General features: G+C 49.0%; 1 protein-coding gene across 2 annotated transcripts in view; it reads right to left on the bottom strand.

The window, feature by feature from the left end:
- PODXL (podocalyxin like) overlaps nucleotides 1–11,496 on the bottom strand; it is a 94,259-nt gene extending 82,763 nt beyond the window's left edge. Inside the window, exon 1 of one of the 2 annotated variants that reach the window (XM_075599370.1) lies at nucleotides 10,851–11,496. In XM_075599370.1, coding sequence (XP_075455485.1) covers nucleotides 10,851–10,893 — 43 coding nt within the window. In that variant the 5' untranslated portion in view covers nucleotides 10,894–11,496. The remainder of the gene's footprint in view (nucleotides 1–10,850) is intronic. The other variant, XM_075599369.1, reaches the window with a different exon arrangement.
- Between the last annotated feature and the right edge of the window lie 5,950 nt (nucleotides 11,497–17,446).

The raw sequence follows: 17,446 nt of genomic DNA, 5'->3' as shown, positions 1-17,446 counted from the left end.
TATGTACATGGCTGCGTGCACTGTCAGTGCTATACAATAAAAACGTATTATTCAGTTCCCGTCTTTCGTTTTTCCCCCACTGACTGATTTTAATATGACATCATTTATTTCTAAAAATGATCCAAAATATGTAAATTAAACTGGCAGCAAAACGCCTGCAACTTGGAGACAGCATTAACCTTACCAGAGAGGCGCAGGGTGAGACAGCTTCAGTGATAAGACGCTTGGAGGACTGCGCGGCAAACAGCTCGGTGCTGCCGGCTGGAGTGGAGCAGGTGGGATAAATCAGCAGTGGTTGCCATGTGAACACTATACTGCAGGCTTCGGGCCTTTCAAGTAAAAAGTTAGATCAAATGAAAACCAGCTAGGAAACCAACAAGGGCAGTCATCTGCTTTACAGGTCACTAACTCCTTTTCAAGGTCACGGTGGGGGTGGGGGGAGGATTGTATCTAGTGGCCCCGGGCCTATGGCGGCAAAATTCCCCCCGATTGCTGGGGGGAGAGCATGGGGCCTCTGTAAAGCTCTTACCGTCTCCTTCGTGCCGCCCTCCTTCTTCAGCGTCAAATGACACCGCAACGGCACGTTACCATGGCAACGAATGCCGTGTGACTTCGCAGCATCATTTGACACTCAAGGAGGTGGCGGGCGGCACGTGCCGCTCCTGGGAAGTGCCAAAGGGCGGCAGTTCTGTAAATCCGCCACTGATTGTACCAGAGATCCAAATTATACACCCATTCAACTCTTGATGTATAAGGCCGCGCTTATAGTCCCGGCAACGGCACCGCCGCGTCAAAACAAATGTATCGAATCCGTCACGTGCGCCTATAGTAGGAGCGATGTGCCGGGGCGACGGCTTGGTCGCGATCGCTGGAAGTCAATGAAAATGGATTTTTCAGCGATCGCAGCGTGACGTCAGCGGCCACGTGAGCGGTTTCAGGCAATGAGGGCGAACTGCTCACGCCACGCCCCTGCCACGCCCCCCGGTCGCCGTCTCTTGTCTCTAACACTATAAGCAGAAATCGTTGCTACAATGGCGATGGATGACTTCACGCCGTTGCGCCGCCGTAGCAAGGACTGTAAGCGCCGCCATAGACAGCAATCCCCCCCCCCCCTACCCTATTCTTGTCAGGGTGGGAGCTGCGGGGAAGGAGGAGCCTGCACAGAGGAATCCGGCTATTTCTTAGCCATGGAATCTACCAGTTCCCGAGACACCTACCGGTGGTGCTACCAGGTTTAAATATCCCACCAGGGTAAACAAAATGGCGGCCAAATCTCAGAGCAGTACGCAGCCGTATCATTGGTTGTAGTTTCCTATTGGACGGCCATTTAAATTCCCTTAAAAAAAAACGATGACGTAATACCAGTAATTTCCCCGGTATGTACCCCGGCAACCGAGGGGTTCCTGGAGAGGAACATAGCCCGGTTCTGTTTCGGAGGATGCCCTTAGTTTTTAATAAAGGGGGTTTATTTAGAGGGGATTGCTGCTTTAAACGGAGAAATACATTGCTTTATAGGCGGCGTGCAGCGGTTTGCAAAGAAAAGCAAACTAATCCACATTATGTAACACACCCAGAATCCCGCACAGCGGCCGATGTCTTTCCAAAATAACAAAGAAGGTGCAATTATAATAATATCTCCTCTGGGACCTCTCAGGATAAGGAACATTTAGCATTTCATTTTGTACGTGAGTCTGTGCCCCCAAAACCTCCTTAACAACCTGAAAAGCGATATCCAGCATACTACTTATATACTGCGCCCCCCCTAACCAAAGCTGTGTATTGTACATTGCCCGGTATCTGTTACTGCAGGAGGGGCCACTCCAGGTCACCCTCAGGGGCCACCGTCATTTCCGGTTTTAAGGATATCTGTGCTTCAGCACAAGAGGATCAATCAGTCGCTGACAGAGCCACTGATTGAGCCGCCTGTGCTGAAGCAGGGATATCCTTAAACCCTGACCTGGTGCGGCCCTTGAGGACTGCAGTTGGCCTCCCCTGTGCTATTGTGTTCAGTGCAATGTTTGTAAATAAATTACTGAATGATAAAACAAATGGTCAAAGCTACACAGCATGCGTTGCATGGCTGAGTGCTTATATACTTATACCCTAAAATATATCGCTAAATGGGACAGCAGCGTTAATATTCTTCCATATTAGACTTCTCCAATGAGGTACTCCATTCCTAATTTACTGTACAGGCGACTTTTATATTGTAGATCAGCGGTGCACAAACTGGGGGGCGTGAGATTTTCTGGGGGGGGGGGGAGTGTGGCGGTTACAGAGGCCCCCGCTCTTCCCCAAGGCATTTAAATTAAATGTCGGGGAGCGCGCGCCAGGCCTCTGTAAGGCCGTGATCATACCAGCTCCGGCAGGGTGCGCGCGCTCCCTCAGGGCGATGCGCACGTCCCAAACCTTCACTGCGGGCAGGAGGTGCAGGGAGGCGTGGCCATGACCTCACATGAACGGCTCGCCCTCATTGGCTGAACCGCTCACGTGACGCGGCCGTGACGTGGCTGCCGCCCGGTAAACTCAATTTCTCGGATCTCCTCTACATTCGCGCGCTTGGCCGGCACTTAGTGCGCGCTCAGTGGAAAACACGCATTTGTTTTGGCGTGGCGCGCCCGGCCACCTTGGTATAAGCACGAGCTAACTTCCCTTCCCTGGTCTCTGGCGGCTTCCGGCGACGCCTCGCCATGGTAACCCGGCGTCGTCGTGACATCAGAAGACATGGGACACCAGATAAGCGGGGGGTGGGAGGGAGCGAGCAGGGGGGGAGAGCAGGCAGGGGACACCTGTAAGGTTGCGCACCCCTGTTCTAGACGACGGGTTCTTAGATTGTCCAAACATTTGCTTGAATAGAAAGGTTTGGTGCCTGCTGGTATGTCAGTGACACAATGCGCTTTGTTTCCACGCGCTTACAAGGACTTATCCTAACTACTTAGCAACTTTCTCAGAAGGATAATTGTTACTTTGTTACACACGCACACACAGGAAACTCGTTAACAGTAATAACACAACGAAAAATATACACGGCGTCTCCTTGCTGCTGCAGCACAGATTGCAATATACTGTATGTACATATTAGGGCTCGATTATACCAGATGCCGCTGAACGCGATCCGGTGACGTCACCCTCACGCTGCCGCTGAGCGCGATCCGGTGTCGTCACCCTCACGCTGCCGCTGAGCGCGATCCGGTGACGTCACCCTCACGCTGCCGCTGAGCGCGATCCGGTGACGTCACCCTCACGCTGCCGCTGAGCGAGATCCGGTGACGTCACCCTCACGCTGCCGCTGAGCGCGATCCGGTGACGTCACCCTCAAGCTGCCGCTGAGCGCGATCCGGTGACGTCACCCTCACGCTGCCGCTGAGCGAGATCCGGTGACGTCACCCTCACGCTGCCGCTGAGCGCGGTCCGGTGACGTCACCCTCACGCTGCCGCTGAGCGCGATCCGGTGACGTCACCCTCACGCTGCCGGTGAGCGCGATCCGGTGACGTCACCCACACGGTGCCGCTGAGCGCGATCCGGTGACGTCACCCTCACGCTGCCGCTGAGCCCGATCCGGTGACGTCACCCTCACGCTGCCGGTGAGCGCGATCCGGTGACGTCACCCTCACGCTGCCGCTGAACGCGATCCGGTGATGTCACCATCACGCTGCCGCTGAGCGCGATCCGGTGATGTCACCCTCACGCTGCCGCTGAGCGCGATCCGGTGACGTCACCCTCACGCTGCCGCTGAGCGCGATCCGGTGACGTCACCCTCACGCTGCCGCTGAGCGCGATCCGGTGACGTCACCCTCACGCTGCCGCTGAGCGCGATCCGGTGACGTCACCCTCACGCTGCCGCTGAGCGCGATCCGGTGACGTCACCCTCACGCTGCCGCTGAGCGCGATCCGGTGACGTCACCCTCCCGCTGCCGCTGAGTGCGATCCGGTAACGTCACCCTCACGCTGCCGCTGAGCGCGATCCGGTGACGTCACCATCACGCTGCCGCTGAGCGCGATCCGGTGACGTCACCCTCACGCTGCCGGTGAGCGCGATCCGGTGACGTCACCCTCACGGTGCCGCTGAGCGCGATCCGGTAACGTCACCCTCCCGCTGCCACTGAGCGCGATCCGGTGACGTCACCCTCCCGCTGCCGCTGAGCGCGATCCGGTGACGTCACCCTCGCGCTGCCGCCGAGCGGCACCTTGATTATACCAGGGAAACTGCAAAGCGGAGACAGACAGGCGTGGCCGTGAGCGGTTTGCACTCATTGGCTGGAACCACTCACGTGACGCGGCCGTCGCCAGCCAAGAACAAATCTGAGGATCGAGCCAGGAGACATCCGCCCTGCAGTTCCACGCGGCGCGCGGCGCAACAGGTATGAGCGCGTTTATTGGGTTTTTTAACGTTGTGTTTCAGGCGTGCGACGTATAATCACGGCCTAAGAAGTATTGGATCTTAAAGTAGCATCTCTCCAGCCATATTAACCTTTATAGAAGCAGACGTGAGGGGTGGGAGAGCGTCTCAGGAAACACACGGTCCCCTGACGTTGCCGCTGGGAGAAGCCTTGGATTAGGTACGCTGCGTTTCCTCTTATTACTCCAAGTGCTTTCCCAAGCTGCCTTGTTATCCTCCCTGCAGTATATCACATAGGAAGCGCAGAAGCAAATATCAGCTGAACATGGGGTTTCTGGGGGGGGCGACAGGTGAGGTCAGGGGTGGCCAACTTCAGTCCTCAAGGGCCACCAGCAGGCCAGATATTAGGGATATCCCTGCTTCAGCACAGGTGGCTCAATCACTGATTGAGCCCACTTGTGCTGAAACTGGGACTGATTGCACCTGCCACCTGCACTGAAGCTGGAATAGCCTTAAAACCTGACCTGTTGGTGGCCCTTGAGGAGTTGAGTTGGCCGCCCCTGGGTGAGGACACACGTCAAACGTCCCCAATTTCAGAATAAGCATATTGGTTGGGAGTTAATGGTCCATGGTGACACCATGCTAAGTAACTGAAAGCATCCACACTGGGCATATAATAATAATAATAATAATAATAATGTTTGTTCCTTTTAGCGCGCTGACAGTGTACCCAGCACTGTACATAGAATTCTTGCCGTCCCTGCCCCGAATAGCTTACACATTTTTGGGAGGTAGGGAGATAAAGTGACTCGCCCAAGGTCACAAGGAGCCGACGCCGGGATTATATTAGTGCTTAACCTTTTCATTTACTTTCAGCCATAGCCAGCATCACCAGTCACAGGCCCAGCATATCCTTCCTTCAGAAGGTGACGCAATGGTATGTATTAGGGGACATCCTACAGCGCACATCCTGTGTGAATGCCATGAACAGGAGGAGTATAATCAGGCGGCCTTTAGTAGTCTCAGTGCAGGGGAGTTCTGCAGGTTCCCAGCACCTCAAGTGAAACTATCCCCTTTATCGAACATACCAAATCAAAAGATGTATAGAAAAGGGGTGTTCAACTCCAGTCCTCACGGCCTCCCCCCCCCATCCCCGTCCCCAACAGGTCAGGTTTTCTGGATATCCCTGCTTCCGCAAAGGTGGCTCAATCAGTCCCTGTTTCAGCACAGGTGGCTCAATCAGTCCCTGCTTCAGCACAGGTGGCTCAATCAGTCCCTGCTTCAGCACAGGTGGCTCAATCAGTACTTGCTTCAGCACAGACGGCTCAATCAGTCCCTGCTTCAGCACAGGTGGCTCAATCAGAGGCGCAGTCGAAGACTGCGCCTCTGATTGAGCCACCTGAGCTGAAGCAGGGATATCCTGAAAACCTGACCTGTTGGGCGGGCTTGAGGACTGGATTTGAGCACCCCTGGTATAGAACATGCCAGCATATGATGCACGTGCTTCCCCAGCCCCCGCGATGTGCATGTAATGTATGAGTGGCTGCAAATCTGGGGATTATTGCTGCCGGGCCGGAAAAAAACGTTCCTTTATTTTTTATCATTATTCATAAAGTGCAGAAAACGCAGAAACTCATACTGTATATTGTCTAGCAACAACAGCCACCAACCTGAGAGCAAAAATACTGTATATATGGGAAAGACAGATTAAACCGAGGGTCTCAGGGGCGTTTTAACTTAAATCCAAGTCTTCTAGTTGCAAAAACCAGGACAAAACTGGTGCAAAAAACCATCAGCAGATCCACCAATCAAGACAATCCCATCAGTTGTAGTGCAAATGTTTTTCCTTAATAAATCTGGTGCATTTTCTTTACCCCGGTTTTGCCGCAAATAAACTCCAATAACTTCTCCCGAGTGAAACCCTCCAACATAGCGATGTAGGATGGGTTATAGTGGGATCTATTGTAAGATTCGGCGTTGTAACTGTTATTGGATCCCACGGAAACCCTAATATTCTGCATTATCACCATGTAAAATAAAGCTGGCTCCGTCTACGCGTGTAATGGGCAAAACAAACTCTTTTCAAAACATAGGGGTTATTTAGCAAAATCTTCCAGCTCCAAAACTGGGGCAACCCCCCTCCCCCAAATATACTAAGGGAAAGCATTCCCATGGAAACCAAGGGGATTCTCCAGGTTGATAGACGGGGTGCAGAGTTTTATCACCAGTATTTTGTAGACAGGAGACTTTGATATTGGGCGTCTGAGTGTTAATGAAACTCTTGTGTGGCACCCGCCTCATAACAGCGCCGGTGAGGCCCTGCGACAGACTGCACCCCGTGATGTGAATGGCTGAGACATGGGAGACGTGGGTGGCTGAGACATGAGCTGAAGGACATGAAATGCGACTGCTCTTACAAACCAATTGAAATCTGGCCATGTGTCAGGAGGGCGCCATGTGTCAGGAGGGCGGCCATGTGTCAGGAGGGCGGCCATGTGTCAGGAGGGCGGCCATGTGTCAGGAGGGCGGCCATGTGTCAGGAGGGCGGCCATGTGTCAGGACGGCGTTAAGATGGGACCGCCATGAAAATAAACACAGGGGGAGATTCACCAACCTCCGGAACGGGTTAACGCACTGGGATTGCGTGTTTACTGCCATTCAACTCCATGGCAGTTATCCCTTACCGGAGGTAAGCAAAGGTGGCTCAATCTGTCCCAGCTTCAGCACAGGTGGCTCAATCTGTCCCAGCTTCAGCACAGGTGGCTCAATCTGTACCAGCTTCAGCACAGGTGGCTCAATCTGTCCCAGCTTCAGCACAGGTGGCTCAATCAGTCCCAACTTCAGCACAGGTGGCTCAATCAGTCCCAACTTCAGCACAGGTGACAATCAGTGGCTCAGTCATTATGACTGAGCTACTGTTTGAGCTACCTGTGCTGAAGCAGGGATATCCTGAAAACCTGACCTGTTGGTGGTCCTGGAGGAGTGGAGTTGGCCGCCCCTGGAGTAACCCAACACCTGCACATGTTGTGGCTATGCAGTACAGCAGTTATATGTCACACTAGAAGCCGCCCCATGTAGCAGGAGAAAAGAAGAGTTACTCAATTTATAAATGCAATATTCTCTTTCATCTATTGATGACGGTCATACAATTTTAGTTCCCCCTCCCCCCCCCCCTTGTTTTGATTAATTTAATCTGTATCAGCAATATATTTATTCTACAGGTTTATCGATCTGGCTAATGATGGCATTACATAGACGGAAAAAAAAATTTGGACCTGACAATGTAACTTAGGTAAATTAGTTAAGTATTGCAAAGACTCAGCAAAACATTTGGAAATGGAAACATTGAACGTTTGAAAATTCGTTACAAGTTATTATTTTTGTCTTATTATTTAGGGAAAAGGCTAGGATCACCTACAAGTAACCTCTGCACCCCAGAACATTAAACCCGTACTCTCTCTGGAAGGGGACATGTCACTGTCATTAGTTTACTTTGGCCCTAGGAAAGATTGCCCCATGAAACTTTAATCGTTCATATGTTGTGTTTCCAATGCTGATCATATTCCAAAAGGTATTAGCTGGTACTCAGCGTGCTCTTACTTCCGAGGAGATCTCAGATTGTACTGATAGATCTGTTATGTGCTGCCATGTGAGATCCCGAAACTCCCTTAGGAAAGAGACTATTGGATTTGAAAGAACCAGTTGTTCTACGTCTACATGCTTTTCCTCTGGTCATGATACCACACATCTCTTCTTTAGATGTAGAGACACAAAAACACTTCGGAGATATCAAAAGCTCATATGTACTGCTAGTATAGATCTTTCTCATATTGCCATTAAAAAGGTTTCACAACCTGCGACCGACCTACAGTACGTATTCTTGTTCAGGACAAATCTCCCTGCTGGAACTTTTTCTTCTGATCGAAATAGTTTTCATAGCAAATTTTAATTGTGGAGGACGATTTAGAAGGTTTTAATATGCCGTATTACAGCACCCAGTCTGCATTTATCTGGGGAAAGAGTGGGCTCAGTGGGCAAAGATACTGACTGCATATAATGACACTGGGTTTGAGTCAGGGGAACCTGGTGTCGGTTCCTTGTGACCTTGGCCAAATCACTTTATCTCCATGTGCCGTAGGCACCAAACACATAGATTGTAAGCTCATCTGGGCAGGGACTGTCTGTAAAAATCCTATATGCTGCGTACTCTGCGCTGTACTGTAATTGTGACGCTCTTTGAATCCCATCGGGGGAAAAGCACTATATGAAATACCGTTATTATCTTCCAGCCATAGGTTGGAAAAGACACATCAGGTTCCTGTTCCAGTGTTTGCCTGATGTTGATATCTTGCATTATTTTAGGGACTTGTGTCTTTATAATCGCTTACACACACAATGCAAAATGTCGGCTTGTGCCATAAATATACAATATTCACATTTTTTCCCCCTTCCCTGGCCATACAACAATACGTGGGATGGTGGCACCCACATCTTTGTTGATTAGTCTCTTATCTGCAAGGCATTGCACTTCCTTGCTAGGGCAGGTGGGTTACTTACAGGCAATAAGAGACCATCATCCGATACAAGAACGGCTGCTAAAATCAGAGAGATTTGGAAGGGGAACCAGGAAGATCAGATCCCCTAATCATCTCTGACATGCATTGGGGCGACTAATCTTTTCAGGGAGAATGTAGAAAATGAGACATTCGTTAACTACGCGTCAAGGAGTTTTCCTGACTAAATAGGTAGAGATGAACAACATGTACGTGATCAATTGTAAACTACACCTGTCACAGCAAAGTAAATGACAAAAACCTCATGTTCCTACCCTGGAGTACGCATTTCTGTGCATGATCAATGTAACCATTATAGCTCAAGATATTTGGAGTGCTGCTGGGAGAATACAATTACTGTAGCTCTCGTATCTGCAAAGGGGTGTTTCACAGGAGTTTATTTGCAAATTAGCGCATGCCTGTGCAGGAGAGTCTACTTGTATTAAAGGAAAGCCTCTTGCACAAGGCAGTACCTGTACTTTTGGGGGCCTTAACAAATAGCATTTTGCAAAGGGATACATTTGAACTAGTCCCCCACTATTAAAACATAGCAGTCAGACACAGAAAATGTAGGCTTATTGGACAAGCCTTAAACCCAAAGATAGGAATCAATCTCCAGAGTATGCGGTTCTGAAATGCAGAAATGACACAGATTGTCAGTGCTGATCCAGTTCTTTTGACACCGTGGGTTCTGTGCAGTGTGCAATGCTGTGCAGTCCCCACTGGTAGCAAAAGGGTTTAAGCTCCTACTAATTGCTTTTAGATGCACATAAACTAATTACTCGAAATAGTTATATATGTTTGCCCTGGGATACAACAGAGAAATCGTCCAACTAATAGCTATGTTTGCGCAGCTGGTAAATGACACCCTTAGTATTGTAATACATTGGGGCTTATAGTAGTTATCAAAGTGTCCCAGATGCCAAATTGGTTTGTCTTCAGCACCATCATTACTGATACGAGAGAGAGTGTGTGTGTGTGTGTGTGTGTGTGTGTGTGTGTGTGTGTGTGTGTGTGTGTGTGTGTGTATATATATATATATATATATTTTAAAGCAGAACAAAGTCTGCCATTGTTCATATCTTAATGGCAACATTATCCTAAATCCAGAAACACAATTTGTGTGTAGCTAAAGCCAGACATGTAGACAATGGGGGAGAGTGGCACAGAGGAATCCCAAAGCCAGGCTGTCCCCAGCATTCCCCTGGAGCAGAGAAGAGCTACAAACAATAACCTTTCCCTATTTACCAGCCTCTGTGGCGGGTCATCTCAATGCTTCACTGTGTGACTGATCAGCACATCAGAAGGGGAGGGGGTCTGTGGAGGGGATGGGGTCTGTGGAGGGGATGGGGGTCTGTGGAGGGGATGGGGGTCTGTGGAGGGGATGGGGGTCTGTGGAGGGGATGGGATCTGTGGAGGGGATGGGGGTCTGTGGAGGGGAGGGGGTCTGTGGAGGGGAGGGGGTCTGTGGAGGGGATGGGGGTCTGTGGAGGGGAGGGGGTTTGTGGAGGGGATGGGGGTCTGTGGAAGGGATGGGGGTCTGTGGAGGGGATGGGGGTCTGTGGAGGGGATGGGGGTCTGTGGAGGGGAGGGGGTCTGTGGAGGGGAGGGGGTCTGTGGAGGGGAGGGGGTCTGTGGAGGGGATGGGGTCTGTGGAGGGGATGGGGGTCTGTGGAGGGGATGGGGTCTGTGGAGGGGATGGGGGTCTGTGGAGGGGAGGGGGTCTGTGGAGGGGATGGGGGTCTGTGGAGGGGATGGGGACTGTGGAGGGGAGGGGGTCTGTGGAGGGGATGGGGTCTGTGGAGGGGATGGGGACTGTGGAGGGGAGGGGGTCTGTGGAGGGGATGGGGGTCTGTGGAGGGGATGGGGGTCTGTGGAGGGGATGGGGGTCTGTGGAGGGGATGGGGTCGGTGGAGCGGGAAGTTGTAAAGAATTCAGGGGAAATAAAAGCACTTACCCACAAACCAGAGGAAGCTCAGCAAGGGGTTGAGGTTGGCCATCTCCTGTCCGGCTCAGGATGTCCTGATGTCTTCAAACTCCGGGGCTGCTCAGTTTATCTTCCGTTTGATGAGGGGTCGCCAGTGATATGTCTATGGTGCCCTCTTAACTTATCCAGCTCTTTCTACCCATGCATGCACTGCCTGTCCACCAAGAGATCAGTACTGGGTATCTAACACTAGTCAGGAAATAATACAGCCCTCCCTGTTTCTGATGCCCCACTTAACCCCCTGCCTCAGTGGTCATGCAGCTTGTCTCCTTGTTGGTCCCTGCCACCGCCTTTGTGTAATGCTGTCTTGTTAACACGGGTCCCTGGATCCTGCCTGCTAATGTTATTCTTCCTCTGTGACCCAGGCTCACTCTTCCTCAATTCCACTTGTTCTTGTTGCTTCTCTCTGCAGCTGGGTTTGGCTCAGTTCCTCTGGCTGGGATCTCCTGGCTTCTGGTTCAGTGATGCTGGGAGCTGTTAAGGATACAGTGCTGGTGCTGGCTGAGCACTTGCTGATGGACAGTAGCTCCTCAATGAATGTATCACTGATAACTAACAGGGGGGCTGCCCGGGGTGGTTGAAGAAGGGGATCTGACATGAACAAGCCACTCTCTTTTCATGTGAACCGTAACAGGATCCAATAGGAAAGTTGGGTGGACCCTGCCCCAAAAAACAATAACATAGGAAACTCCTCCTTCTGCAGTGAAAATCAAGATAGCTGCAGGATGCCCATGGAAAGGAATGTTTGAGGGAGAACTCCTCTTCCTTAAAAAGCCCTGTGTTCACAAATAATATTAGTAGGGTAAATGATGTAAGTGACATAAAGCCTTTATTACCTGGCAAAAGGAGTGATTATGGGCACAGTATTTGCATTGATATCGTCAGCAGGGGGCTGAGAAAGTGCTGCGGTTACAGGCTCAGCTCTCTCCTGCTGCACTTGGGCAGGATAGCTGCAGAACCAAGGGTTGACAGGAGCCAAATAATCTGGAGACACATGGGTGCCCTGGGTTATATGGAGCTGGATTCATTTGACACTATTGGTTTACCAATTCATGTATTTAACTGCTTTGGTGCTGGTGGGGATTTACAGCAGAGAAAGGCATTGCTGACCTTTCCAAGATTTATACATGAGTATATATATATATATACTCATGTATAAATCTTGGAAAGGTCAGCAAGGTATATATATATAGCATGAATATTACACCCCCACAATCACATACATATACTGTACACACACTAATAGTAATATACTGTATAACAGAACACAAGTTAGTAGGTCCTTTCATTCTGCTGGATATAGATCTAATGTTGGTCTTTCTCTCTCCTAATCGAGGTAAACGAGAATTTTAATCCTAATAGAGGTATATTAGTATTTTATCTGGTAGTGTTAGGACTTGCGAACGGGTGTCTGCCTTGTCGTGGCTCGCAAGCTTACAACGCTTTGGCCAAAGGGTTAAACTAAATGACCCTTTTTCAAGAGAATATATAAGTATTTTACTGTGTATTTCTGTCATGTTGGATGTAGCATTGGGCTTCTCTGTCGTCTGTTATATACTGTATAAGCAGTAACATACAACACATGCATGAATATTACACCCCCACAAACACATACAGTACTATACACACTAATAGGTATATACTGTATAAGCATTAACATACAACACATAAAAAAAAAAAAAAAAAAAGGTGATGTATAGTAGCGCTAATGGGAATTAGACAATATACCCTGCTTTGAGGGTGAGCCCTAGTGGTAGAAAGGCAGCCTGATGGTGAACTGATGATACAATCAGAATTAACAGCATAAAACAAAAAGGGATACCGGCGCCTAATGAGTCCAAATAGTGGAATCCTGGATATCCAGTAGAGATAGCTCAAGTCCCAGGATGATCAACAGTCTCTTAGTCTTTAGATGATCAGATAGGACTTCGTTCATGGGAAGTGGAACATGAAATGAAAAAAGAGATATTTAGTGCAACACAGCTTTAACGAATTACACAGACATAAATTTGCAAACTGGCTGACAATGATGACAAGACAGACAGACACACCAAGACAGATAAACACAAAGCAAAGCTAATGATAACAATTAGTTTAATATAACTAAGTAAGTAAAAATGTTGGACAAAATCTGGAACGCCGCTCCGGTCGGTAAAAACCTGAATAACACTCACAGGACGGCAGATGGTTAATGGCAGTGAACTGGTGTGGACTGTTCTCCACGTGTAAAGGGTCCGCAGAGTGCCCTGGAAGCCGTGCGATCCTTCTGTGTCTCCTGGTTGGCAAGAACCGGAAATGGCGTCTCCATCGTGTGCCGGAACCGGTAGTGACGTCACCGGATGTGGCATCAAGGCCTGGCAAATCTCCAACGAAGCCAAAGGAAACCGCAATCCGTGCCTCAATGTCCCTCTCTCACTAAGCCACAGCACTCAGCACTTGTACTGCTTATCCAAAAAAGTGTCCAAACTCAATAAAATGGCCCTACGCGTTACGTGTGTCTAAACACACTTCCTCAGGGGATATCCCCTGAGGAAGTGTGTTTAGACACACGTAACGCGTAGGGCCATTTTATTGAGTTTGGCCAACCAGGAGACACAGAAGGATCGCACGGCTTCCAGGGCACTCTGCGGACCCTCTACACGTGGAGAATAGTCCACACCAGTTCACTGCCATTAACCATCTGCCGTCCTGTGAGTGTTATTCAGGTTTTAACCGACCGGAGCGGCGTTCCAGATTTTGTCCAACATTTTTACTTACTTAGTTATATTAAACTAATTTTTATCATTAGCTTTGCTTTGTGTTTATCTGTCTTGGTGTGTCTGTCTGTCTTGTCATCATTGTCAGCCAGTTTGCAAATTTATGTCTGTGTAATTCGTTAAAGCTGTATTGCACTAAATATCTCTTTTTTCATTTCATGTTCCACTTCCCATGAACGAAGTCCTATCTGATCATCTAAAGACTAAGAGACTGTTGATCATCCTGGGACTTGAGCTATCTCTACTGGATATCCAGGATTCCACTATTTGGACTCATTAGGCGCCGGTATCCCTTTTTGTAACATACAACACATGCATGAATATTACACCCCCACACACACATACATATACTGTACACACACTAATAGGTATATACTGTATAAGCATTAACATACAGCACATGCATGAATATTACACACCCACAAACACATACATATACTGTACTATACACACTAATAGGTATATACTGTATAAGCATTAACATACATGCATGAATATTACACCCCCACAAGCACATACATATACTGTACACACACTAATAGGTATATACTGTATAAGCATTAACATACGACAAAATATGAAGGGGGATAAAATGCATCTCACAATAATAAATCCCTTAGTTTAGTTTTTTTCATTGTTTTTCTATGCAAAACAGTGTCATTCACAAATACACAATACATACTGTGACAGGAGCTTTGTGACAGGCTATTAATAATACACCAAAAAATATATAATATAACTGGGTTGAACTGGGACGAGACTTAGATATGATAAAATATAATTTATTCCTTGATAAAAGTGAACACAACAGATTATACAAATAACAGGCAAAATATGGACACTTACTTAAAGTTTAGGACAAGAAAGCCATCAGGATACAGGATGGGCCATTTCTTCCATAATTCAGGTTCAGATGTAGTCATCACAGCAATACATGAAGATCATGAAGACCATACATGAAAACTTTTAAAAACATGAAGCATGAAGCACTGAGTAAGGGGGGTCTCTGGTGTATATACCATTTCCACCCTTCCCTTACATTCAAGACACATTTAAAAAAACATTCAGTTTCTTGGTTCCTGTCTCCAACATAAACAATTAGGCAATTTAGCCTTTGATCACCAGGCTATGTAAATTCTAGCAAGATGTCCTTCCTGCTCATTATCATAACAGAGGGAGTTTGCAGTTTTCACAACAGATTCAAAATCCCATACACCCTGTAAATAACTTCATAACTTCAGTTCAGTAATACTTACTGGCACGCGAGCAATATTTATACATTCCGTCACACATGACGCTCCCAATGAGACTAAATATTACTGTGTAATACTAAAATTAAGAGAGATATTAATATCTGCCTCTTAGTATTTGTTAAACCTCAGGTGTCTGTATTCGTTAGTTGCGGGTAAGTCCCACGAATACACCTATGTAACTCTTAGCACGTTCAGCCAAGGATATCTCATAATATTTTTATATTTAATAAGGTCACTCATTCTGTAGCCCCACTCCTCAATCAGAGGCGTTTGGGCCAGTCTACCACATGGCAGGATACTATGGTTTGTAAGTGTGAGTTATAACGCTCACCCCCCACTCTAGCTTCCTGCAAACAGGTAGAGTGGCTGGGCCTTTGATCAGGGCTGTTTCCTAACCATTTGGTAGCTCTCCTGACCATTTGCATTTCGTAGGCAGGCATCTTTGAGGGTAATTTAAACAAAGGGCTAGAATCACTGTTTTAACATTAACCCTTTCCCTCCCGCAGCAACCCTAGTGTATGTGTGGGTGCAAACCCTAGGATAACACAATACAGTTACACAGGGGAATAAGCCTTTGGATATTGAAGCGAGGTAAAAACCCATTACTGTACCTCAGTCCAGTTAACCCCTTGCTTCCCAGGTGAGGGTAGAGGGTGGCCAATTGGGGTGTAACCCCTTTAATCCCGGGCCAAATCCTCTCGATTGTCACACATACATACACTACCCTCCCCAAAAAACACATAAACGACCCCCGAGAGAGAGAGAGAGAGAGAGAGAGAGAGAGAGAGAGAGAGAGAGAGAGAGAGAGAGAGAGAGAGAGAGAGAAAGAGAGAGGGGAAGGAAATTGGGGGAAAGGAGAGAGAGAGGGGGTAAGGAGAGAGGGGGAATGAGAGAGAGGGGGGAAGGAGAGAGGGGGGAATGAGAGAGGGGGGAGGAGAGAGAGAGGAAGGAAGGAGAGAGGGGGAAGGGGAAAGAAAAGAGAGAGGGGAAAGGAAAGAGAGAAGTGGGAAGGAGGGGGAGTGAGAGAGATGGGGAGGGAGAGGAGCCAGGGAGGGAGGAGTGAAAGTGGGGAGTGGGAGTTAGAGAGAGAAGTGAGAGAGGGGAGTGAGAGCAGTGAGAGAGAGGAGTGGGAGTGAGAGAGATGGGAAGAGAGAGGAGTGAGAGAGATGGAAAGAGAGGAGTGAGAGAGAGGAGTGAGAGAGCTGGGAAGAGAGAGGAGTGAGAGAGAGGAGAGAGGAATGAGAGAGAGAGAGAGAGAGAGGGGAGTGAGAGGGGAAGAGAAGAGTGGAGTGAGAGAGAGGGGAAGAGAGAGGAGTGAGGGAGAGAGAGGAGTGAGAGGGGGCCTGCCGAGCTGCCTGCTGAAAGGTGCCCACGGAGATGCCTGTCAGGGAAACCTCCCTTCTGCCAGTCTACAGCGTGCTGCCTGGACAGGCACCTCCACGGACACCTTCCAGCAGGCCCCCTTTGCGGATCAGGCCAGATTAGGTATGCTGGCAGGATAGTGAGGGAGAGAGGCAGCAGCTGGGGGTCGAGACGCGAGTAGCAGCGGAAAGAGCCGCATGTTGCCGACCTCTGACCTAGGCAGTGGAACTAAACACCACTAGCTATAACAGCAAAAAATGGCGAGTTTACTACACGCAAACTGTTTTTTTTTTGGGTGGGGCGCAGGCGGTTGCAGAGGCCCCGCGCTCTTCCCCGGGGCATTTAAGTTAAATGTCGCGGGAACACGCAAGGCCTCTGCAACCTCAACCTACCGGGATTCAGTAGGCTTCTGGCTGCTTCACCATGACAACGCAGGGGTCATGTGACGTACGCATCGCCATGGTAACGCGAGTCAAATGATACTGCGGGGTCGGGTGACACGCTGGGTCACAGGAAAGGGGGCGGGCGCGAGCGCTGGGGCTGTCACACAAGGGGGGAGGGTGCACAGCTCCCCTGCTATACATGACCAGAGATACAAGCAAAACCTGAGCAAAATCAATAATGAGATAGCGCAAGTACAACACTTACAGTTGCCTGTTAATGAGTAATAATCACAGTTTCACAGCAAATTAGATGCAGCAATGAAAGTCCTGAATAATTATCGCGACTGTGCAATACTTAGCCGGTATCAGCGTTCAAGTACTCGTGAGTAAGATGTAGCAGAACCCTGCATGCAGTGACAGCCCGGTCAGCATGCCAGGAGTGAAGCGGTGCAGTGAGAGGACATAGACATGCGGACAGCTCCGATGCACGTTTCGCCGTGAACGCTTCCTCGGGGGGCTTATAGGCAAGACGGCATCAGGAAGTATTAATACTGACATCACGGTGAAACATGCATCGGGGCTGTCCACATGTCTATGTCCTCTCTCTGCACCGCTTCACTCCTGGCACGTTGACCGGACTGTCACTGTATGCAGGCTTCTGCTACATCTTACTTACGAGTACTTGTAGTAAACTCGCTATTTTTGGCTGTTATAGCTAGGGGTGTTTAGTTCCACTGCCTAGGTGATCATTTGAGCAGCCGGTCCAGGTGGTGAGAGACTCATTGCTGCCCATGCTTTATACCTACATAGCG

Source organism: Ascaphus truei, chromosome 5 (genome assembly GCF_040206685.1).
Source record: "Ascaphus truei isolate aAscTru1 chromosome 5, aAscTru1.hap1, whole genome shotgun sequence".
NCBI classification, from domain to species: domain Eukaryota; kingdom Metazoa; phylum Chordata; class Amphibia; order Anura; family Ascaphidae; genus Ascaphus; species Ascaphus truei.
This window is presented reverse-complemented; position numbering and strand designations above follow the sequence as displayed.